Source organism: Hemicordylus capensis, chromosome 9 (genome assembly GCF_027244095.1).
Source record: "Hemicordylus capensis ecotype Gifberg chromosome 9, rHemCap1.1.pri, whole genome shotgun sequence".
Taxonomy (NCBI): Eukaryota; Metazoa; Chordata; class Lepidosauria; order Squamata; family Cordylidae; genus Hemicordylus; species Hemicordylus capensis.
In genome coordinates this window covers 7,025,510-7,049,867 of record NC_069665.1, presented here as the reverse complement: position 1 = coordinate 7,049,867, position 24,358 = coordinate 7,025,510, and the positions used below count along the sequence as shown (strand labels likewise).

General features: G+C 47.7%; 1 protein-coding gene across 1 annotated transcript; it reads left to right on the top strand.

Moving 5' to 3' along the window:
* The first annotated feature begins 1,759 nt into the window (after positions 1 to 1,759).
* Positions 1,760 to 24,358, top strand: OSGIN1 (oxidative stress induced growth inhibitor 1). Its single transcript, XM_053270385.1, has 6 exons — positions 1,760 to 1,910; positions 11,576 to 11,681; positions 16,172 to 16,308; positions 18,671 to 18,862; positions 20,251 to 20,342; positions 22,294 to 24,358. Exons 2-6 carry the CDS (start codon positions 11,624 to 11,626, stop codon positions 23,303 to 23,305), a joined length of 1,491 nt encoding a protein of 496 aa, XP_053126360.1. The 5' UTR covers positions 1,760 to 1,910; positions 11,576 to 11,623; the 3' UTR covers positions 23,306 to 24,358.

Here is a 24,358-nt window from a genome sequence, read left to right as displayed (position 1 = left end):
CTATTTGTGGCATTACACCAATACCCATCTTCATCTCAGACCTATTTGCATTCCTGATAACCAAGCCCCGCCCAAAATTCACTAAAGACATCTAGTCAAAACACATACTGGAAATATAATACCCCTTGTTCAATGGTGGCTACGCCCCTGATACCCTGTTGAATTCAGTGGGAACTGGTTCAATCCAGGGGGGGCATCTGTCCCCTCTTGCCCCCCACCCCACCCCACCCTTCCCCACCCACTCCAAATGCCCATGACAAGTAAGCTACATAAATATACATTTGAATATTTCCAGGACTGCAGGCAGCAGATCCTTGTAAAAATGTTTTATGCGCGTTGCAACTAATTCACAGAATGAATGGAACTCCTACCACTGTACAAACAGTGTGGGAACAGGTGAAAGTTCTTAGTCATTGCAGTGAGCAAATTCTTAGGACACTGAGATCACGGTTCATGCAATTTCACTCAGTGAAATTGCAACATTTTGGGGCAATGCCCAGGATGAAGACAGTCTTCCTAAACATACAGTTGAAATCTGCACACATTTACTAGTGTGCAAGCCCCATTCACTAGCAAGCAAGCTCCCATTAACAATGGGCAGGAGTTACTTCTGTTAATAATAATAATAATAATAATAATAAGTAGTAGTAGTAGTAGTAGTAGTACTATTTTAATTTTTAATTTTAGCTGTTTGTCTATTTTTTGTTTCTATTGACATTTTATTACTGTATTTACCCGAATCAAAGACAACCCTAAATTTAAGATGACCCCCTTTAAAAGTACAAGATAAATACAGATTACTTAAAAGGAATAGGACTCTGAATCTAAGACAACTTCCTGATTTCTAATATAAAAAAACTTGGGGGGGAAACCTAGTCTTGGATTCAGGTAAATACTGCATTGTTTTAAGCATCTTAACCACCCTGGGCTCTCAGGACAAAGGGAGGTGTATAAATATTCAATCAATCAATCCTTTATTATGCTCAGAGACCAGCATAAAATTAACACAGGTTAAAAATTACATTATGCAATGTTGTTATGATGATACATAACTTGACAAATCTTAAATTAAGGATGATTGCAATTTAAAAGGCAAGTTAAAATACATATTAGTACATAACATCAAAAAGCTAAAACTAAGAATGACTGCAGATTAAAATCAGGAGGACTTTAAAAAATTTATTTGGTTTTATTGTTTGTAGTAGAAGTTTGATTCTCTTCTCTTCTACATTTGTTTTAATCTCATGCTGGTCGCTGGTCGGAAAAAAAATGATTTGATTTGATTTGATTAAAAAGTAAAATACATAAATATTCATATATTAATATAATAGTGAATCATTATATTAATAAATAGTATATTAATAATAATAGTGAATCATTATATTAATATAATAAAATAAATAATAATAATATTATAATACAGATGTCCACTACAATTCCCATTGCCCGCAGCCATCGCGGCTGCGGATGATGGGAATTGTAGTCCAACAACATTTGGGGCCCCAAGGTGGGGAACCCCCTGCCTCAGGGGGTGCGCAGGAGCGCAGCCACGCTTGGTTGCCAGCCAAATGGCTTTCCGGGCGCTGCGCCTGTTTCTTTCCCGTCCCGGCGGAGCGCCCAGAGAGCAGCAGCGCAAAGCGCCATTCACAAAGCGAGCCAGTGACTCGGCAGGTGCTGACTCACGCTTACGAGCGCGATTATTCGCCACGCCCCCGTCACGCCCCTTGTGGCCTTTGGCCCCGCCCCCTCGGCCCGCTTGCCGGCGAGCTATTTAAGAAGGCGGAGAAGCCGGCAGCGGAACCGGAGCGTGCGGCGCTGTTCCTGGGGCTTGCCTTGAGTGGGTGGCGGAAAAGGAGAGCGTGCGAGTGAGCTCTCGTGGGATCTGCAGCTTGCCTTCCCCTCCACCCGAGGTAAGAAAGCCTTGGCTTCGCTGACCGATTCATCATGTGTAGCGGATCATAGATTTCCCCCCCCCCCAGCAAAGATGCCGGGAATTCTTCCGCTCGGGGCGGTGGAGCCAACCGGACAGAATGAAACTTCTCTAAACAAATGCAGCTAGAAAGCTGCATGTAGGAAGTGGGAAGATGGGTCTCCATCGCGGCTTGCACTAAGGAGCTGTGGTGGGATCCGCAAGGAGTCGGCTCAAGTTGCTCTCCTCTCGCTTGTTCACTGCCCGCCCCCGAGCAGTGCTGCTTTCAGGCTGGCTATTCGTCAGGTAGAGCTTTGCTGCTCTACCTGACGCATAGCCAGCCTGCAGGGAGTGCAGCTCTGGGGCAGGGAAAGAGTGAGGGGCTCCTTAGGGCCAATTGCTACTATGAGCAATAACTTTATTAGGACCAGCCAAACTATTACAGGGTTCTTGTGGGGTTTTGTTGTTGTTTTTTTAAACCCACCTGAACATCCTTTTTGTTGTTGTTGTTGGAGGTGGGGGGAAAGGCTTCTTAGCGCTTACTAAAAAAAAAGCTTCAGTGCTTTAGGCTCTGCGACTTCATCAGGTAGGTTTTTAACTTTGGTTTTAAAGGGGTCCTGTTTTTAGTTATCTTACTTCCTTTATTAGATTGTTTATCATTCTTGTGAACTGCCCTGAGCAGTATTTCCCGGAATGGTGGGATAGAAACAATCTAATGAATTAAACAAGTAAAATGAAATCAGGCTGTTTGTTGTGTCGTGATATTTTAGTTGGTCATGAAACTTGCTCTGCTTGAGCATTCATTTATTCTTACCACCGCAGCTGCCTGTAACTTTTCCTTCCTAACTGAGTACCTGAAAGTGGCTTTTTAATTATGTTCTCTGCATTCTGGAATATTCTTGCAGAACAGGCCTGATGGTTGTACAGTCTAAGCCCTGCCTCTCTTCAAAAGCACCATGTACTGACTTCTTATAAGGGCTGTAAATGTTTTAAATGAAACGGCTGGCAGATTTGTGGTGAGAATGCAGTGCTTGGTCTCTTGAGTTGCATTTCTTCAGCCGGGAAGGGCCAGCTGCAGCCACCTGCCAAACGAAACGTGCCAAGTGTCTCTTGCTTCAGTGGGTGACCCTGTTGGGGCTCAGCCTGCGATAATTCTTCCAGGCAGTGAGCGCGGTTATGTAATGCTATCTCCCCATTGGGAGAGCTGTGTCAGGTGCCGTGAATAGGGACTATGCAGACTCCCATCACAAGAGCGGAAAACTACTAGGAGTGAATCCAAGGAACAAAAGGTCAACCATAACAACCCGAAGAATCTTCTGAGTAGTGTTTATAGCGGATTGTTTCTGAATAATCAGTACACTTGATAAGAGATAAGACTATCTGTGGGCAGTACTCACCTTAAACTTCTCAATCAGTCATGTTGTGTCTGTCTCTCATTTTGTGTGCCTGCTCCCCGCCCCCCGATTCCCTGTTGCTTCAGCTGCTCTAAGAGTTGTGAGGTGAGCAATTGTAGCACCAACCGCAAAGAACAAATGAGAAGCTCCAGATCCTTTAAAATATTAATATTAATAAGTCAGGAGCCAATAAGCATGCTCACTCTTGTTTTGCAAAGTGGGTGGTCCTAGGGCTGCCCTATAAACCAATTGGAGAGGGACTAGGCTGATTGACTACACAGGCAGCCACTCAGAGTGCCCAGGGGGTGGGGAGGTCTTTTTTTCTTTTACCTACTTGGATGAATCCAATCACCATTTTGGTTAGAAAGCAGGTAGGCTGGCTGGCTTTTGGCAAGTTTGATCTTTTGGTGGCTTTGTGTGTGTTTGGAGCTCTTTGCTCTGATCTGTGTTTCCTTACTCTCTGCTCTGATCTGCATGCAAAGCATTATGGCCCATTCCCAAAATGCCATAAAACATTGGAAGGAATAGCAAATTGCAAGGCTGGACTAATTGGATTAGAAACTGGCATAAGAAACCAGAAAGTTATTTTAGGGAATATGCATGGATTTCCAAGTCCAAACTATTTTTCAAATAATTGCAGAAGTGTCTTTCCTTGTGGGTGTGGTGTAGAGAAGGAATGGATTCTATTGGAAGGAAAATTAAGTTTAAAAATCAATTTGCTATGCAGAGAGCTAACCATGTTTTTCTCTGGATTGTGGCCAGTATCTGTAACATTAATATTTTCACTAGGGGCTATGTTTCACTGGGCAAGAACTAAGGAAGTGAACTCTATTAACAAAAAGCATTTGTTGGTTGCTAGGATGGACACCCAGGCTAAGTGGTGGGCACCCAAGGTGAGCAGAGTGACACCCAGCTCTTCAGCAGGCATAGAGTAGGGAGAGGGTGTCCACGTGCATCTTTGCTTCCAACTTACATGAGATGGTTCATCACTGCAGCAAGCATAATTGAAAAAACTGTGATTTTTCTGTTTAATTCATGGATTTGTTTTTGAAATCAGGCAGACAGAGCTGCCCTGGTGTCTTCAGAATGCATTTACTCTGCACAGAAGTAGCCTTCTGTAGCTAGCCTGTGCTTTACTTGTGGCTTGTACAGCTCTCTTCCTGTGCGTGCTTGTTTGATCCTGCCACGTTAGCTACAAATCTACACACTACTGTAGTGTTAAGCACTATAAAGCAACTGTTTTCCATATTTCTCTGCTGATGAGCAATTGAGATTTGTGTCCTTGTGTATGTATTAGCTACAAATCTACACTTTGCCAGTTATTGCTTATCCTGCCTCCACAGCTGTCCACAACTGGCTCCCCCTCTCACTACCTGTGGCTCCACCCATCACCACCCCCACTCCTATCCCAGGGACCACCCGCTGCCACTGATAAAAGAGCTTCCCTGGGGACGCAAGTGTGTGTGTCTTAGGAGTAGAGAGCGTGGGAAATGCAGTATTTCGTTTCTGGATTGCAATGCTCATATCTGGCAGCGGCTGACCATATTATAGACTAGTAGTTCTGTGTGCTCGGGCTGAATACCAGAATAAACTATTTGGTTTTAAAATGGCTTATTACTTTGCAAGAGCTTACCTTATCCGCAAGCTCGGGGCTCCCCAGAGGTTGGACTACAGCTCTCATCGCCCCCAGTTCCCTAAGGCTCTTGTGGCTGGGGATGATCACTGATGGGAGCTGTAGTCCAACAACCTCTGGGGGACACAAGGTTGGGGACCCCCTGGCTTTGCAGATAAGCGAAGCTCTGGCAGAGTTTGCCAGCACTGCCTAGGTCCCCAAGTTGGTTTCTTAAAGCAATTGAGCAACTGGCTAAGAGGAAGCGAAACTGCACAGTAGATTCCAGAGTGTTCAGGATGAAGCCTGGCCTTAAGCGCAGTTGCAGGGAGACAGCAGGTCTTCAGCCCCTTGCAAGTGGCATGTCTGAGGCACATTCTCCATGGTGCAGATGGACTTCTCCGGTCTCACTGTTGCACCTACTCCGATTTTGAAGCATGGCAAAATCTGTTCCTAGAGTTGACAAGGTTATTGAGCAACAAGGTCTCCATGCCATTCTTGTCTCTCTCTCTCTCTCTTGTATGTCCAGCCTAAGCTGTGGAGATCTGGGTGTGCAGTTCTTCCTTCGTTGTTTGGGCCACACTTATTGTGTCCCATCTGTTCTTAGGAACATGGGAAATGGCTTTTTACAAAATCGGATCCTTGGCCTGTCTAGCTCAGTATCATCAACACTGACTGGCAGTGATAACTTTAAGGCTGCAGGCAGGAGTCTCCCCACAACCCTACCTGGAGATGCTGCCAGGAATTACTATTACTATTATTAATGCGATTTCTATACCACCCTTCCAAAAATGGCTCAGGGCAGTTTACACAAAGAAACAACAAACCAATAAGATGGCTCCCTGTCCCCCGAAAGGGCTCACAATCTAAAAAGAAACATAAGAGAGATACCAGCAAGAGTCACTGGAGGTCCTGTGCTGGGGGTGGATGGGGCCAGTTACTCTCCCCCTGCTCAATAAAGAGGATCACCATGTTAAGAGGTGCCTCTAGCAGGGGTTGAGTCTGAATTGAGCCTGGGACCTTCTGCATGCGAAGCAGAAGCTCTTCTACTGAGCTAAGGTCCCATCTTCTAAGGGGAATATCTTGTGCAAGTAGTCATCCATTCAAATGCAAACCAGTGTGGGCCCTGCTTAGCAAAGGGGACAATTCATGCTTGCTACCAGTGGAGCAGTGGGGAAATGCTTGACTATCGAGCAGAAGGTTGCTGGTTTAAATCCCTGCTGGTCTGTTCCCCAGACTATGGGAAACACACCTATATCACCCCAGCTAACTTGGCAAAGAGACCCCTTTTAATGTGCTGATTCTCTTTACTTAGCAGGGGGAGAGTAACTGGCCCTATCCACCCCCAGCACAGGACCTCCAGTGACTGTTGCTGGTGTCTATCTTGTGTTTTTAGATTGTGAGCCCTTTCGGGGGACAGGGAGCCATCTTATGTATTTATTATTTCTCTGGGTAAACCGCCCTGAGCCATTTCTGGATGGGCAGTATAGAAATCGAATGAATGAATGAATCGGGCAGCAGCGATATAGGAAGATGTTGAAAGGTATCGTCTCATACTGTGTGGGAGGAGGCCATGGTCAACCCCTCCTGTATTCTACCAAAGACAACCACAGGGCGCTGTGGGCACCAGGAGTCGACACCGACTTGATGGCTCACTTTACCTTTTACCATGAGACCAGTGTTCACCCTCACCAGAGCCTGGTATAATAACAGCTCAAGATGATTCCTTGGTCATCTCAAACATGATAGCTGAAGTGCACTTCCTGAATTAGCTGGAAAGCACAACTCTTTCCTGCACTGGAGCAGCTCATCTCCTGGAGTGTGTGTGTGTGTGAGTGTGTGTGTGTGTCCTGGGTATATGTCCTTGGGGGTAGGTAACTCTGTTTCATCTCTGCATCGGGAATGGCAGGATTATTCAACGGCACCTGATGCAGTGATGTGGCAGACACAGCTACATCCAATGCAAACTGGTTGGAAGGAGGTTATGGCAGAGCGGTGAATCATTTGGAAACACCCGGGGACTTCCTTGGCAGGAGGCTTGTGGTTATGTAAACCTGTGGCGCCTTCCTTGTGATCTGTTAGGAGTTCTTCGGAGTTCCCCAGCACAAGTTTGGAAGCTTTTCATGTAGGCAATGGCTCGTTGTTGGAAAGAGGTACCAGGGCTGATCAGCAACTTGCTTTCTGATTTGGGGAAGAACGCTGGTCATGTGGTAGCAAGCATGAGTTGTCCCCTTTGCTGAGCAGGGTCCACCTTGGTTTGCATTTGGATGGGAGGCTACATGTGCATGCTGTAAGATATTCCCTTGAGAGGATGGAGCCATAGCTCAGTGGGAAGAGCATTTGCATTCACAAGGCCCCAGGTTCTCTCCTTGGCATCTCCAGGTAGGGTTAGGGTTGGGAGACTCCTGCCTGATGCGGACAGTGCTTCCAGTCAGTGTAATCAGTACTGCACTGGACGGAGCAATGGTCTGACTCAGTAGGCAGCTTCCTATATTCCTGTGCCTCTGATCATCCAGAAGGATGGGCTGTGCTGTGACCAGTGGTCCCTCTCATTCCACACAGAAATGGAAAACAATCGTTTTCTTCTGGGCAGTGTGGCAGTATCAAGGCACTGTATGCCCACATGCACTGAGAGTGGGGTATTCCTAATTCAAACTGAGCGGGATCTAAAATTAACTGAGTGGACATCAGAAAACTTGTGAGTGTGCACATGCCTTAGAGGAAACAGTGGCTGTAACTAGTCAATGCAGGGAACACACATTTGGAGACTTATGGCTCAGGATCAAGGTCTAGCATTCTGTTCCTTTCATGCTCCACCACCAGAGCATCCTTTTGGAAGTATGATTGCCTCCCTCATTGCATATGGAGAATAGCTGAAGCCTGTTGCAGACAGGATCTGTGCTTCATTGGTGGTCTTCTCCAATTTCCACCCATTTTCTTGTCTTGAAAATGCCACTTGCCAGGAAGTTGAAGAGCTGGGTATGTGACCTTACGAAGCATGCCTGGAGCATAGATCTGCTATGTTATCTTGACAACCTGCTAATTCAGATTATGCTTGGTGCTGCTGTGCAGCATTCCTCCCAGCTACAGAGCAGGGTGGGTTGAGGCTGCTTGCAGTAACGTTGGTCTAGATTAGAGCCTCTGTATAGAGTTCTATACAAACACCTTCCAAGAATAGGCTGTTCGCATCAGGATGGCCTTGGCAGCAGCTCCTGATACCAAGGAGAGCTGGTTGTGTGGTTGCAAGTACGAATTGTCCTCTTTGCTAAGCAGGGTCTACCATGGCTTACATTTGGATGGGAGACCACATGTGTGAGCACTGCAAGATATTCCTTCTAGGGGATGGGTCTCTAGCTCAGTTGAAGAGCACCTGAGATCCCAGGTTCCCTCCCTAGCATCTCCAGATAGGGCTGGGAGAGACTCCTGCCTGAAATCTTGAAGAGCCACAGCCACTTAGTATAGACAAGAATGAGCAGGATGGACCAATGGCCTGACTCGATAGGAGGCAGCTTCCTATCCTCCTATGCCACAGCATTTGGGCATGTTGCCCATCTCTGTTACCTCTGTGGCTTAACCCCCAACAGCTCTAGTGTGTCTCAGTCTTCTGCAGTCAGCTACCCATCTTGAGATCCACAAAGCTCTCCGCGATCCTTGCTGGATCTGGTGATCGATTCAGCTGGTTCGGCCAGTTTCCAGCAGCAGCTTGCCAGATGTTTCTGAAAGATATGGGGTGGGGATGCACCGTCGGTGGCCTCTCATTTCTTGATCTGGTATTCCTCTGATACGGATACCAAGGTTCTGGTATTGCTCTTGACCTGGTATTTCTCGGAATTCCTCTGAATACCAAGCTGTGATGGCATTGAAGGTCTAGATCAGGTGCTCTCACTTTTGGGTCCCCAGATGTTTGGATTACAATTTAGATCATCCCCAGAAGGCCACTGTTGCTGTGGACTATGGGAGTTGTACTCCAACATCTAGAGACCCACATTCCAGAGCCCTTGGTCTATATCCCCCCTTTTAAACCATTCAAGCCAGGGCACTCGCCACTTCTTGCTGTGGTGAATTCTGCTCTGTGGAATGTCTCTTCAGCGCCGAACTTTGTAACTTTTTGCGCTCCAAAAGTACCTTTCCCTGGAAGAGGGAAGTCGGAAGCCTTCGAATGGCAAACACTTTGCTGATCTGCATGCAACGAACCAGCATAATTCCTAAGAAAGGGATTAATATGGTTTACCTGTCACTGCTAAGTACACTACATAGACATGAAAAGCACCCCAAGTAATATGCAGAATTGCAACCACAATGTCTCTGTAGCATACACGGACTTGCAGATAACTTGTCCTTGTACGATTCACTCATAAATGTCTCTGTGAGAACTGATCTTGATACATAAAGGCAACTCACATGACCATGAACTTGGTATGACAGGCATCTCAGCCAGCCCCAGGAGCTGTGCATGTTCGCAACTTTCCCTTGTCTGTCAGCAAAAACCTAGGTAGGAAGAAAGGGAAGTGATCAAGCGGGAGGCAGGTGCAGGCCCCAACGGCATTGTCACACCCAGCTCTTTTACCCAGCATATTATCAAGAGTGGAGGAAATGCCATTGGAGCCTGGCCACCTAGGAATCTTCTGATGACCAAAAATCAGGAGTACACAAAGCTAGGTAGGACACCTGTCCTAGCCAGTTCATGGTCATGTGAACTACCTTATAGATTCGGGAGTGGGGGGACTAGCTGAGAAGCTCTCGTGCTCTTCTCTCCACGAGCTGTGGACACGGGGTGAAGCATGAGAAATGGCTAAATCAAGGTTTCTTATGGCTTGTGTTTTTTCTTAAAAAATTCAGTCCCGTGTGGCTTTTCCCCCATCTGGATGCTGGACTGGGGAAGTAGCACTCGGGGAGAGACTTCTGGCTGCTTCCTCCAGCGTGGTGTAGTGGTTAGAGTGCCGGACTAGGACCGGGGAGACCCGAGTTCAAATCCCCATTCAGCCATGATACTAACTAGTTGACTCTGGGCCAATTACTTCTCTCTCAGCCTAACCTACTTCACAGGGTGGTTGTAAAAGAGAAACTCAAGTATGTAGTGCACCGCTCTGGGCTCCTTGGTGGAAGAGCGGGATATAAATGTAAATAATACTAATAATACTATTAGTATTCCAGAGAGAAAAATGCAGGCATTTCTAGAGCTATGTTCTTCCCCAGCCCAGCAGAGGTAATGGCACTTGGGGGGAGAATGACTGGGATGGAGGGGGAAAGTTAACTTCCCCCACAGCACTGCTACTTCAAAGCAGCTTCATGGGGCTTGTAGTTTGTTCTCCCCTTAAACACGCCAGAGAATTGCATCTAGCTTGTTCCTTTGCTTCATATTATTCTAAAGCAGTTGCTATATTTTCAGAATTACCTGCATATTGTAAACTATTACAAATATTTATATACCCTGCATATTAGGGTAAATATTCATCACATTCATACTTGTATACCACTTTTCCAACAAAGGTTCCCAAAGCAGTTTAGATAGATAGATGATGGGTACCTTTCCCCAAAGAGTTCACAACCTAAAAAGAAACATAAGATCAGTGCCAGCAATAATCGGGGGCAGGGGGGTACTCTGCTGGGGGTGGATAGGGCCAGTTGCTCTCTCCCTGCTCAAAGAGAATTGCCACTTTTAAAAGATGCCTCTTTGCCCAGTCCGTGGGGAATGCCGTGATCTTGAAGCACGCTGTCTTCCTGGATGCCAGTGGCCAATCCAAGCTCAAAAGCAGATTACAGTAATAGAATGACATTTTATGCAAGCCAGTTATGTCAAGACCAAGGCTATCTGCCAAGCATGTGGGGAAATCTCTTCTTGGGAAGCGGCCCAAGTCCTCTCTTCACTCACTGTACTTGACAGAAATGCCCGCTCTCACCAGTCATACTCTGTCTCGGAACCTCTCGAGGGAAGAGTTAGGAACATAGGAAGTTGCCGTATATGGAGTCAGGCCCTTGGTCTGTCTAGCTCAATATTGTCTTCACAGACTGGCAGCGGCTTCTCCAAGGTTGCAGGCAGGAATCTCTCTCAGCCCTATCCTGGAGTTGCTGCCAGGGAGGGAACTTGGAACCTTCTGCTCTTCCCAGAGCGGCTTCATCCCCTGAGGGGAATATCTTGCAGTGCTCACACATCAGGTCTCCCATTCAGATGCAACCAGGGCAGACCCTGCTTAGCTAAGGGGGCAAGTCATGCTTGCTGCCACAAGACCAGCTCTCCTCTCCTTGTTCTTCCCCTCTCAGCTTTGAAGATCCTGAGATGTTTTGGTTCCAATAACTCTAGATCAGGGTTTCTCAAGCTTGGGGCCCCAGGTGGTGTTGGACTGGGCATGACCAAGAGCTGTGTCCAGCATCTTGAGGCTCCTTGCTGTGATATCTGGCAGCTTATGAAATGTCATATGGTAGGCTTGCCAACAAGCCTTGCATTCAACGTGTGTAGCAGTATGATATGCCAAGTCTTTAAAAATATTTTATAATTCAGTTCTCAGTTGTTGTTTTTTAAAAAAGATAAAATTGTGTATTTAAGTATAAGTGGTCCTAAAAATGAAACCAGGCTGTACTGTTAAACTGTTTATATGCAAAAAGTAGAGGGCTTGAGGCAGCATTCTGGAAATGTTGATCCGCATTTGTCGTTATCATTAACAGGCGGACTTGTTCCTGGAACTTTGCAGAGAGAGACACAGACTGTGCACCATGTTACACATGCATCTGGAGCAGAACAGTGCCAAGCCTCTTCCTGTGGTGGTCATAGGTAAGTGCGCTCTGAGTAATCGGCAGTCACCACCAGTAGCTGCAATCTTGCCTTGTATTCCATATCTCAAGCTGCAGGGCCAAAACTATGACCGGGGCAAGCCTTGTCCTGGAGCCACCCTCCCTTCTGGTGTGAACACCATTTTGCTTATTTGAAAGCAAATGGATTGCGGTTCTTAAATGTAGCAGGAACTGATCTGTAACGCCATCACCAGAATTCTCCTCTTTCAGTGCTGCGGCATGGGCAGCTAGCACTGTGTGGATAACGGGGTTTGCATGCTGCCCTGAGTCCATATGCTTAACTGTGTGTGTGAGTACTCTGTATCTGTGCCAACTCAAGCTCAATGCAGAAGGACTATTACATAGGAAGCTGCCATATACGGAGTCAGACCATTGGTCTAGCTAGCTCAGGGTTGTCTACTCAGACTGGCAGCGGCTTCTCCAAGGTTGCAGGCAGGAATCTCTCTCAGCCCTATCTTGGAGATGCTGCCAGGGAAAGAACTTGAAACCTTCTGCTCTTCCCAGAGCGGCTCCATCCCCGGAGGGGAATCTCTTCCAGTGCTCACACATCAAGTCTCCCATTCAGATGCAACCAGGGCAGACCCTGCTTAGCTAAGGGGACAAGTCATGCTTGCTACCACAAGACCAGCTCTCCTCTATTGACCTGGTACTTACCCTGGTGTTCACTAAACCAATTGTCTATCCTCTTCTGATGCAAGGAGACTGTTTGCTACCTATTATATCTGCCTAGGCTGCTTTCCCCATGAACACCAGAGCAAATTTCCACCTGCTAAGTATATGTTCCAGGTATCTGCTCAACTTTGGCCCTCCTGCAGACGTTGGCCTACAACTCCCATAACCCCTGGCTATTGGCTACTGTGGCTGGGGATTATGGGAGTCCAAAAACAGCTGGGGGAGGGGCCTAAGTTGAGCAGGCCTGAACTATTTGTATCCACCTTCTGTTTTGGAGTCCTCTACAGCAGGGGTTCTCAACGTTGGGTCCCCAGATGTTATTGGACTTCAACTCCAAGAATCCCCAACCAAAGGCCACTGGAGCTGGGGATTATGGGAGCTGAAGTCTAGTAACATCTGAGGACCCAACGTTGAGAATCCCTGCTCTACAGTCCTCCCTCTTTGCTCTGTAAAGTGGGTTGCAACTATTCCTCCCAGCGAAAAGTGGCTGTGCTAGAACTCTGGTCTAAGCCCGCCAGCTGTGCATATGCTACTCTGTCTGCTGGTTCTTGCCTGCTTTCCTTTCCCACGGTCCTTCCTCCCAGGCTTAAAAAGCTCTTCCTCTTATCTGTGGACAGGGAACTGTTCTCTTCTGAGATGGCCATTGCAAAGAGGAGTATTGCATAAGCTCTTGCAGGCTTATCTTCCCGTGACCTACAGGCATGCCATCCAATGGATTTTGGCCACCAACCTCTTGGCAAGTTGGTCATAAGTGAAGTCTTGCTTAAGCTCTTAATTGGTCACTGGCCCTTAACCACCAAGGCATGGCTCAAAATGTAGCTTTTTCTGGAAGACCCTTTAGCACTCGCCACTTCCGCAAGTGGTGACAAGTCCGGGGCAGTCCTGTAGGGCTTGGTGTGTTGTGGATGGTGAAGAGCATTGGAGAATCAATGGCCTTTCATGAGGCAAAGTAAGGCAGTTGCTTCTGCCTCGGGTGGCGGATGGCTGGGGTGGCAGCAGGGCTGTAAGATGCCTCCCACGGCTGCCTTTGGAGCAGCTGTTTGCAATTGATCTGATGCTTTCAAGCTGTGCAAGAAGTGCAGAGAGAAGGCTGCTCCACACACACACATGCCTTGCAAAGCTTATAAGAAAGGGCTGCTGGCGCTTTTCTCTCCTCCCTGCCCCCTATGGCACTTGCAAAGCTTGTCTATGTTGCTAATAATAATAACGAACTCCCCATATCAAATTGTTCTCTGGGCGTACACAACATTGAAACATAAGATAGAAACACACATTAAATTGCAACAGACCAAAATACAAAATGCAGCACAAAATTGGAGGCAGTCCTGGTACTGTGTCTTCCTCCAGGGTCTCTGGAGGGATGCTGAGACTTTCTAAAAGAGATTGATATGAATAGGCTGCTCTTGCTGTGCTGGCAGAGCATTACATAACTGAATTGATCTTCTTGCCATTCTTCCTGTTTCGTTACAAGGAGCATTGTGGTTGACAATCCAGACTGCTCATGTGGCTGTTCACCCAGAAGAGCAGTGTTCCCTCTAATCTTTTTCATCTGTGAGGAATGAGTTTTGTTCTGGGCGGAAGTATCAAGGCAGTGTGTGCACACATGCGTTCAGAATGGGGCCTCCCTGATTCCAACTTGAGCGGGATCTAAAATTAACTGGGCGGACATAGAAAAACGACGACTTGTGAGCATGTGTGCACACCTTAGGGGAAACACTGCGCATGAGGTTCAAGCCATGGAGGAAGAGGAGATTATCCTCGACTTCTCATAACAGACCCCACCCCCCAAATTATTGCCTCTGTTTGAGTGGGGTGTGTGGCCATTAGGGTGAGCGTGGCCACGATGGTCACTGTCATTGAGAGCCCCTGCCCTTCTGAACGTGCAACTACACCACTGCTGGTGTGTAACTAGGAGATGGGGGCTGCTGTAATTAGCACAACTCTCTGTTCTAATGCATGTGAAGGTGTGATATATTAGCTGATGAGTTGACCAAAGATTTTTTATTTTTGGATGGGTCAAAGGGCAGATCTTGTTACAGTCCTTTGGAGTGTCTCCAGAAGGATCCTCCAAGCGAACATGAAGCCTTCTTGAGGCATGAAGGCATTCCTACCCTGGGCCCCCAGATGGGCTACAGCTCCCATCATCCACAGCGGCTGTGGCTGAAGGCTGTGGATGATGGGAGCTGCAGTCAAACAACAAGGACTTTTGGGAACGCCACACTAAACAAGCAAAAGATTGAGCTGCAGACAAATTTAGACTTATAGCCATGGTGGCAGTCTGCTTTTTGTGGGTCCCCAGATGCTGGAACAGGCCACAGGCAGTGTTCCCTCTAACAGGGATTTCCAGTTGTTTGACTACAACTCCCATAACCCCCAAGCAAAGGCTGTTGCAGCTGGGGATGCTGGGAGTTGTAGTCGGCAACGTCTGGGAATCCCTGTTAGAATGTGTCCACTCACATTCTTCCTGTCCCCATTGGTGTTTAAGCCCTTTGCACCTTTATTTCTGGAGACTGCCCTTTCCATCCCATTCAGCCATGAAACTAGCTGGGTGACTCTGGGCCAGTCACTTCTCTCTCAGCCTAACCTACTTCACAGGGTTGTTGTGAGAAGAAACTCAAGTATGTCGTACACCGCTCTGGGCTCCGTGGAGGAAGAGCGGGAGATAAATGTAATAAATAAATAAGTGCCCTTGCAAACTTTTAACTCCTCGACTTCTAATGCAACCTCCCACAAGCTTCAGTTAGCTGGGGAGGGGGGACCTTTTGGTGCTTGGGCAGGAACAAGAGCTGTGAAAGTAGTCCGAGAAGAGGTCTTCGCTCCCAGCTGCCTCGTACAGCCTGATGACTCGGCCGAATGTACGAGTCTTCTCATACGGACTGGAGGTTGCTTTGTCACCCTGACCCACTTCCCTGCAACGCGCAGCTGTGTTGGTTTGACACATTCGGACTTTTATGGCTCAGTAAAGAGGCAGAAAAGACGGATGGCTCTGCAGAGACCCTGTAAAACATTAATCTCGCTCAGAGGACTGTGGTGCCTGAACTCACAACAATCTGCCTGAAACGTTACAGGTTTCCATGGCTGGCCAAGATTTATTGGCACTGGAAGCAGTGAATATGGTCCTTGGGCAGGCCTCGATCTCTCTAAACAAGGGGTTCCCAGCCCAGAGTACCCAGATGGTGTTGGATCACAATTCCCATCATCCCCAGACCACAGTGGCCTGGGGATGATGGGACTTGTAGTGCAACACCATCCGGGGACCCAAGCCTGGGAATCCGTGCTCTAAACCAGGGTCGCCCTCTTGCAGATATTGGCCTACAGCTCGCAGCTTTATTGGCCACTGTGACTAGGGATGATGGGAGGTGTAGTCCAGAGACACATGGAAGGCTGAAGCTCTGCCTTATATAGTCAGAACCTTGTTCCAGCTAGCTCAGCATTGTCTACTCTGACTGGCAGCAGCTCTTCAAGGTTTCAGGCAGGAGTCTCTCCCAGCCCTACCTGGAGATGCTGCCAGGGATTGAATCTTGGACCTTCTGCATGCCAAGCAGATGCTCTGCCACTGTGCTACGGCCCCTTCCAATACCTGATGGCAGGCCGTGCTTGCATGTAGTCGCCCATCCAAATGCAAACCATGGTGAACCCTGCTTAGCAAAGGGGCAAGCCATGCTCAGTCCTGCAGGACTGGTCTCTACGTGCCACTGTTCCATTGCCTTGCAGCTTGGTGAGCAAAATAGCTTGCCGAGAGCCTCCATCTCTGGAAAAGGTCTCCTCCTTCATCCACCTGATTTCTCTCTCTTCCAGGAAATGGCCCCTCGGGGATCTGCTTGTCTTACCTGCTGTCGGGTAACATCCCCTACGTCAGAAGAAACTCGGTCCATCCGAATCCCATCTTGCAGAGGAAACTAGAAGAGACACCAGAAGTCTCGGTTGTAGACCAGGTTGGTGTGGCATGAACCCTGTTGGTCTGAGAATCGGGATCAGATCAGCGAGTGCAGGATACTGCCGTGGGCTGGGCTGGCTCCTCCAAAAGAAGTTGACTCTAAAGTAAAGCACCTGTGTTGAAATGGGAAGGACATTTTGGCTCGAGTCAAGTCTCCTCGCTTTTCCACCTAGGTCAGGAGGAGAGCTGGTCTTGTGGTAGCAAGCATGATTTGTCCCCTTTGCTAAGCAGGGTCCACCCCAGTTTGCATTTGAATGGGAGACTACACTGTAAGGCAGGGATCCTCAACGTTGGGCCCCCAGATGTTCTTGGACTTCAACTCCCATAATCCCCAGCCAAAGGCCACTGGGGCTGGGGATTATGGGAGTTGAAGTCCAAGAACATCTGGGGGCCCAATGTTGAGGATCCCTGCTGTAAGGTATTCCCCCTCAGGGGATGGGGCTGCTCTGGGAAGAGTACCTTCAGGCTTGCATGCAGAAGGTTCCAAGTTCCCTCCCAGGCAGCATCTCCAAGATAGGGCTGAGAGAGACTCCTGCCTGCAACCTTGGAGAAGCCGCTGCCAGTCTGTGTGGACAATACTGAGCTAGATGAACTGATGGTCTGACTCTGTATATGACAGCTGCCTATGTACCTATGTGGCTGCATTTGCCGCAGCTGCACCTCAGTTGGGCTGGGGACAGCGCCTTTTCTGTGGTAGCACCCAGCTGTCAAAACTTCTCCAGAGATGTGTGTGTGCCTGGAATCTTCAGTTACCTTTTATGCACCAGGCAAAGAGAGCCAGTGTGGTGTAATGGTTGGACTAGGACTGGGGAGATGTGAGTTCAAATCCCCAGTCAGCCATGAAACTCACTGGGTGACCCTCAGCCAGTCACTTCTCTCTCAGCCTATCCTAACTCATAGGGTTGTTGTGAGGATAAACATCACCTTGTACGCTGCTCTGGGCTCCTCAGGGGAAGCGTGAGATATAAACGTAGTAAAGGGTCTGCCTGGTATCTAGGATCCCCTTTGACTTGGTTGCTAGCTGCTGTGTCACTGTTCGATTTTTTTAACTGTGCATGTGTTGGCTGGATTTATTTCGGAAGCTGCCTTGAGAACTTAATTTGAAAAACAGGATTTACATCTCTCAAAGAAACTAAAGGCAGGGACAGCCGTTCCAAATGGGATTTTAGGAAAAAGGAAATGTGCTTTAAATTAGTTGATGTCTTTCCCATCCAATGTGCAAATTCTGTAGTCCTAGACCAAGAATCCAAATCAATGTAAAATGGAGTCCAGGACTGCAGAGTTTGACACAATCTGTTCCAAAGTGGTTTCTGAGGAAATGACTCATCTTGTTCTGTTTAGTGCTGGCTTGTCCATCCAGGGCATAAGAAGCCTTATACAAAAAACAAAACCAAGGGTCACATCTTGACCTCATGACCATTCCCCCTAGCGCTGCCTTTGGCCATTCTATGTTCTATGTCAAGGTTTTCTACATGGGGAAATAACAGACAACACAACAGCCAGACAGAGGCGATGTGAACGTGGATATCTTCTCAAATTCATATGCCAAAGCTACAGTTTAGTGCACGTGTGGTGTAGCAGTTAGTGTGCTGGACGAAGACTGTGGAGACCCGGGTTCAAATCCCCATTCAGCCATGAGACTTGGCTCCTTAGAGGAAGAGCAGGATATAAAGTGTAAATACATAAAATAAATGTACACACACACCTGTTCTCCTTCACTAGTGACTCTGAATCCACAAATGGGTCATGCTGCATTCTCATGTGGGTTGTGCCAGTGGGACCACCACAGACTTCCTTTTTTGTTCTTGTATGTGTGCTGTTGTTTTTTACTCAGGAAGAGAAAGGTATACATGATAATACATTTACAGGTCCCGCTTTGCAGACAGTTTAAAGTCTGAAGGAAGAGGTCCAATCTGTTGCTATCAGGAAACAGAATCCAGGGTTGAGCTAGGCAGATAGGGCTTATGGGAGTTAGGAACATAGGAAGCTGCTGTATACTGAGTCAGACCATTGGTCTATCTAGCTCAGTATTGTCTTCACAGACTGGCAGCGGCTTCTCCAAGTTGCAGGCAGGAGACTCTCTCAGCCCTATCTTGGAGGTGTTTCCAGGGAGGTAACTTGGAACCTAGATGCTCTTCCCAGAGCAGCTCCACCCCCTAAGGGGAATCATACAGAGCAAACGCATGTCGTCTTCCTGCTTAGCAAAGAGGACAAGACATGCTTGCTACCACAAGACCAACTCTCCTTTCTCATCCAACATCAGGGGATTCAACCTTGAGGGCCCCTGGACTGGGAAAGTGTCTACAGCTAAAGCATTCTGAATCTACAGTGTCTAAGGTAGACTTTAATATTCTTTCCAGGATGTGGATTACCTGTCTGAAGGCTTGGAAGGACGGTCCTCTAGCCCGGTTGCGATCCTCTTTGACTCCCTGCTCCGCCCAGATACAGACTTTGGTGGGGCAGCAGAATCGGTCCTCACCTGGTGGCATCAGCCTGACAGAGCGGTTCCTCATCTAGTTCTTGGCAAAAACCTTCCTGGAGGAGCCTGGCATGTAAGTGTCATCCATGAGTGTCTCCTGCAGGCTTCCTAGTCGTCTTGCTCCAGAGCCCTAATCCAAGGGGATTCTTTCCATCTGTATGGATGGGCCATCATGCTCTTGTGAATGACTCTAGACGTGATGACAATAGCTACTAGTATTTATATTTCACTTTTCAACAAACATTTGTAATGCAGTTTAAATATAAAGGTAAACAAGAGGGTTCCCTCTGTCCCGAAAGAGTTCAGTCTTAAAAAAACAACTCTAAGGTAGACACTAACCACCACTGGAGGGATGCTGTGTTAGGTTTGGGAGGGGCAGTGGATCGCCCCCACTAAACAGGAAAGCAACCACTTTCAAAGGTGCCTCTCTGCTCATTTTAGCAGAGGTAAGCCACATAGTGATGCATCTCCAGAAAACCATAATTCCAGCCACTGAATTTGTGGCAGAGCAACAGCATCTGGACAAATTGAGAGTTGTTTGAGGTTAGGGTGGTTCTGTTCTTGCCTTATTGAAATCTACTTCCAACAAAAATGGTGGTGGGGGCAGTTTAGGGAAAATATGTCATAGAAAAGGTTTGCTGGATTGCCAGTAAAGGTAAAGTTGTGCCCTTGAGTTGAGTCTTTGTTAGAATACAGGAGGGGTTGACCATTGCCGCCTCCTGCGCAGTGTGAGATAATGCCTTTCAGCATCTTCCTATATTGCTTCTACCCGATATAGGTGCTTCCCATAGTCTGGGAAACATACCAGCGGGGATTCGAACCAGCAACCTCTTGCTTCCTAGGCAAGTTACTTCCCCACTGTGCCATTAGGTGGCTCAGACTGCTAGTAGCAAACAGATATAAATATGATGGATATTTATATACCACTCTTCAACAAAAGTTCCAAAAGCACTTTACATAGATAGAAAAAAATAAAATGGACCACCAACCCTGGCTTTGCTTATATACGAGAGGCCAAAATATTTTTTTGAGTAGATAAATTACCTCTACAATTCAAATCTCCTTTTTTACAACAATGAGCAAATTCCACAGGGCCAACATGCTTGTGAGACCTGCTGCAGCCTAATCATCACTAGAGCTGCAGTGTACAGGTGGTTGGTCAAAATGTCTTTGGAAAAACGAAAAAAGTGTCCTTGTCTTCCATTAATTGGACAGGAGATTTTAAATCCAACATTATTAATGCAAATGATCAAAACTTCAGATAGCACATGCACAAGAAGGCACTCTCTTCTGTGTTAACCATAATCGTGCAGGGGATGTGGGGGTAGGTTGGCCCTGTATACAAGCTTTAGCAGATCAGCTAAACTTCATATGATGAGACATTGAATTGTGTAACTTCTAGTTGCCTAACTTCCCACCATATTCATGTGACTCAGCCAGTATGCTGTCTTGATTTTGTAGTCTATTGAGGGATCCATGTTCACGCTGAGCCGGGGAGACTGGATGGAGCTTCCAGATCTGGAGTTCAAGGACTGGATGAGCAGGAAGAAAAGGTAAGATCCCTCTCTTAGTTGGGGACTTAATGTTGTGGTGGTGCTCATAGGAAACTCTCTCATTGAAACTGCCGTGTAGGTCCAAGACCTCCTGGGTAGCTCCAGAGGTTAGTTATCACCCCAGCCCCCCTTGAAAGGCTAGCAAAGGTCAGGTTGAGAGCTTGCAGGTCTCTGAAAGAGCAGGGGAGAGGATGGAGGCTGCATGTAGCCTCTCATCATCGTCTGAGCCCCTTGCAAACGCTCCCAAGAGTCGATCTGGTTCTTGGAAGCCTTTAAGAGAAACGCAGGGAAGGATGAGGGGCTTCTAGGGAGCTTGCTCCTCTCCCTACATTCTTTCAAAGGGTAGTCTGTGCAAGTGTTTGCAAGAGTGCAGGGAGATGAGCGAGGTCCCCAGCAGCCCTTCATCCTCTGCTGTGATCAGACTGTTGCAAGCCTGTGGATCGCAGAACTCCCAATCCAAGCCTGGCCTCTTCCTCCCTTGTGATGGGAGCAGCAGGGAAGCTGGAGCAACAGGAAGTGCTTCATCATGTCCTGCTTTCTGCCTCTTGTACAGGCAGAGGGCAGGATGCAGGAGGAAGGGGGGAGTAGTGATGGCAGCTGATGCATGTGCACCTGGCCAGAACATTTTGAGTGGGAGCCCCAGACCGCTTGAGTGAGCAGGTCAGTGGAGCCACCTGCACAAGTCCGCGGCTGGAGCCAGTGGCCTCACCACCACTCGTGAGCCTTGCTTGTCTCTTTCCTGTCTTCCGTGATCAGCATGTGCTACATGAGTCACATAAAAGAAGGCACGTAGAAGCGGTTTCCTAACAAACTCCTGCCCCACTGTTCCTTGAGGGCTTGCCAAGGCGAAGGAAGCTTCCAGAAGCCTTGTTCAAACCTTACTTGGGATGTCTTCTGGTAGGCACAGTTTGGCTGGGACAGAGAGGGAAGCTGAATTGGCTTCTGTATGTTTATCTCTCCAGATCTCGTTGGCTTGCGGTAACCTACCCAAAACCCTCTGGGTAAAACAGAATAATTGTAAGAGGATGTTCTACCTTTGTACTAGATGGGGGCTGCAGATTGACTTGCTTTGTTGCTCAAACTGATCTAGTGTACAAACCTAGACGCAAAACAATAATAGAATGAGGGCATAAGTTGTGGTTTTTAAACCTTGATGCACCTTACAGACTCCCAGATCCTAAGGTATTACCCCATGGACCCCTACTCCAAGTGTATAACTTCATAAAATTCCAGTAAAAATTGGCGGGGTGGGGGAGAAGTCCTCGGAATCAATGTTCCCTGTAACAAGGATTCTCAGATATTGACTACAACTCCCATCTTCAGCTGCAATGGCCTTTTAAGTACATTCCTGTATTGCCCCATACAGAAGTCCCTGGGTGGTTCACAATCTTTGAAGATGATGGGAGTTGTGGTCAACATCTGGGCATCCCTGTTAACAGAGTACTGCTCAGAATACTTTATTGAAGAACTTTATTCTGGTGTGCCAGGAAGCAAATTCAACTGGGTGCAGTGAAGATTTCCCACTGATGACCTAGACCAGGGATTCTCAAACTTGGGTCCTCAGGTGTTATTGGACTTCAACTCCCATAATCCCCAGCCTCAGTGGCCTTTGGTTGGGGATTATGGGAGTTGAAGTCCATTAACACCTGAGGACCCAAGTTTGAGAATCACTGACCTAGACTTACCCCATGCACCCCAGGTTAAGAACCCTTGGTGTCTGGAGAATTTCTGTAACCCTAGATACGACTTGCAAAACTCAGGAACTGGGGGCTTTCTTATGTTGCACTATAACATAACTTGACTTCCTGACAGTCTGAACGCTGCTGTATGTGGCTGCAAAGCTCTGTCATCAGAAGTGCATGGGGGTTTTGAGATGCCTAGTCAAACTATCATTGGAGAGGTGTCCTTTAATTATCAAGCCATACTAACATACCACATCTCCCAATTGCAGGGGCTTCAGAAATAACAGGGCGACCGCTGGAGACATCGTCCAGTATTACCAATACTACGTGGCAAAGAAAGGGTTAAAGAAGAACTTCCTCTGTGAGACTCTTGTGACGTCCGTGAAGAAACTGAGCCTCGATGAAGGCTCCAGCTACAAGCATCAGACTTCAAGAGACAGCAGCTGTGAGTGGAATTTCTTGGAGAAACCAAAAGACGGCTCACCCACGGACAGTGGCAGCCTCTTCCAGGTGGATGGACTTGTCACAACCATCAGTGGCACGCAGCCCTTCTCTGTGCATGCAGAAAACGTGGTCCTAGCCACAGGGACATACGACAGCCCCTCCTGGCTTGGCGTCAAAGGGGAGCAGCTTCCTTTTGTTCATCACACACTCTCGGCTCTCGAAGAAGCCATGAAGAACAAGGAGATTGGCATGATGTCTGATCCAGTCCTGATCGTCGGTGCTGGGTTAACAGCAGCGGATGCGATCCTCTTCGCTCACCATTGCAACATTCCGGTGATCCATGCCTTCCGCCGGAGGGTCAATGACCCAGCTCTCATCTTCAACCAGCTCCCTAAAAACATGTATCCCGAGTACCACAAGGTCCACCAGATGATGAAAGAGCAGGCTGTCCCTTGCCCGGGACCATACGAGGGCTACCTCAGCCTTCCTGAGCATCACATTGTCTCCTTCACAGAGGACAGGAAGTGCATCTTCCATGACAAGAAGGGCCACCAGAAAATGTACAACATTTCCATGGCTTTTGTTCTCATTGGCTCCAACCCCAACCTGTCTTACCTGCCCAACAACGGGATGGACTTGGCAGTTGACTGTGATCAGCCAGTAAGCTCCAAGAGGAACCCTATTGATGTCGATCCCTTCACCTATGAATCTGTTCATGAGAAAGGACTTTATGCCATGGGTCCACTAGCCGGGGACAACTTTGTGCGCTTTGTGCAAGGCGGTGCATTGGCTGTTGCCAGCTCTCTGCTGAAGAAAGCCAACAAGAACCCTCCCTAACAGGAAGGGTTTCCCTTTTTCTCTAGAGGTGCTATCTTCTTCCAGAGAACAAGGGCACTGAACAGGCAAACATCATTCCAGATGTGAAGTCTCTCCACCATAGCATTCTCTAGGATGGCTCCCAAATGCCGTCGCAGACCCAAGAATGTGAAGTTGGCAAGAGTGTGGGGTTTACTTCTAAATCTGCAGGGTGCACAACCATTCCCCATGTTCTAAACTGGGGAGGCAGCTCTGTGAAGACCTTGGCACGTGAGGTGGGGTACTACCTGCTGCTCTGGAAGCATGCAAGGTTGTAACTTCCCCATTAACCACCTCAAGGACCATTGGGGTAGCTGCAAGCTTGGAATCCACATGGCTAAACCTATAATGGGGTTTTCTCCATGTGTGCAGAGTCTCGTTCAGAATCGTGCTGCTCTTAAGTGTCCTATCAGAATGACTGTTCTGTGCTGCTGTAATCACTCAAGGGTACGATGGCTGGGATCCAAAGCTGTACACAGGGAAGGTGGGGGATTTTCTGCTTTCTCTGCCATTGGTGGCATCTCTCTCTAAGTTGGCAGTTTTTGAGAGCGGCTTCTCAGAGCATAAGCGGCTGCAGCAGAGGGTGGGAGAACTGATAGTTTTATATATACACACACACGGAAGTGCCTTCTGCTCCTACATGGTAGGGTTGCTGCATCCAAGTCAAAGGGTCCAAGGGATGCAAGGTTCTTGTCCATATTGCAGGGCACCTGTCTCTGCTGGATCTCTTACTGCAGACAAGCGCAGTCCCATAGTGATGAGTTCAGCCTACTGAGCTGTGCAGGAGCGCAGAGTAGCTAAGTGAGATGACTGCTGCGATTGTAGTCATCTCAAATACCTTGACGATGCCCTTTCTGCTGATTTTTTAAAGGTGTGTGCTGAGGACTGATCAGTTCAGTGGAATTTTAGTGCTGGTAAGCAAAGAGCTTGCATGGGGCTTTTACAACTGGAGTATTTCTTTTGTACACTGATTTTATGCTTTTTAAATAAAGATGTGGTGGTCCACAAACCATGGGTTTCCTTCCTTTGTGGGGA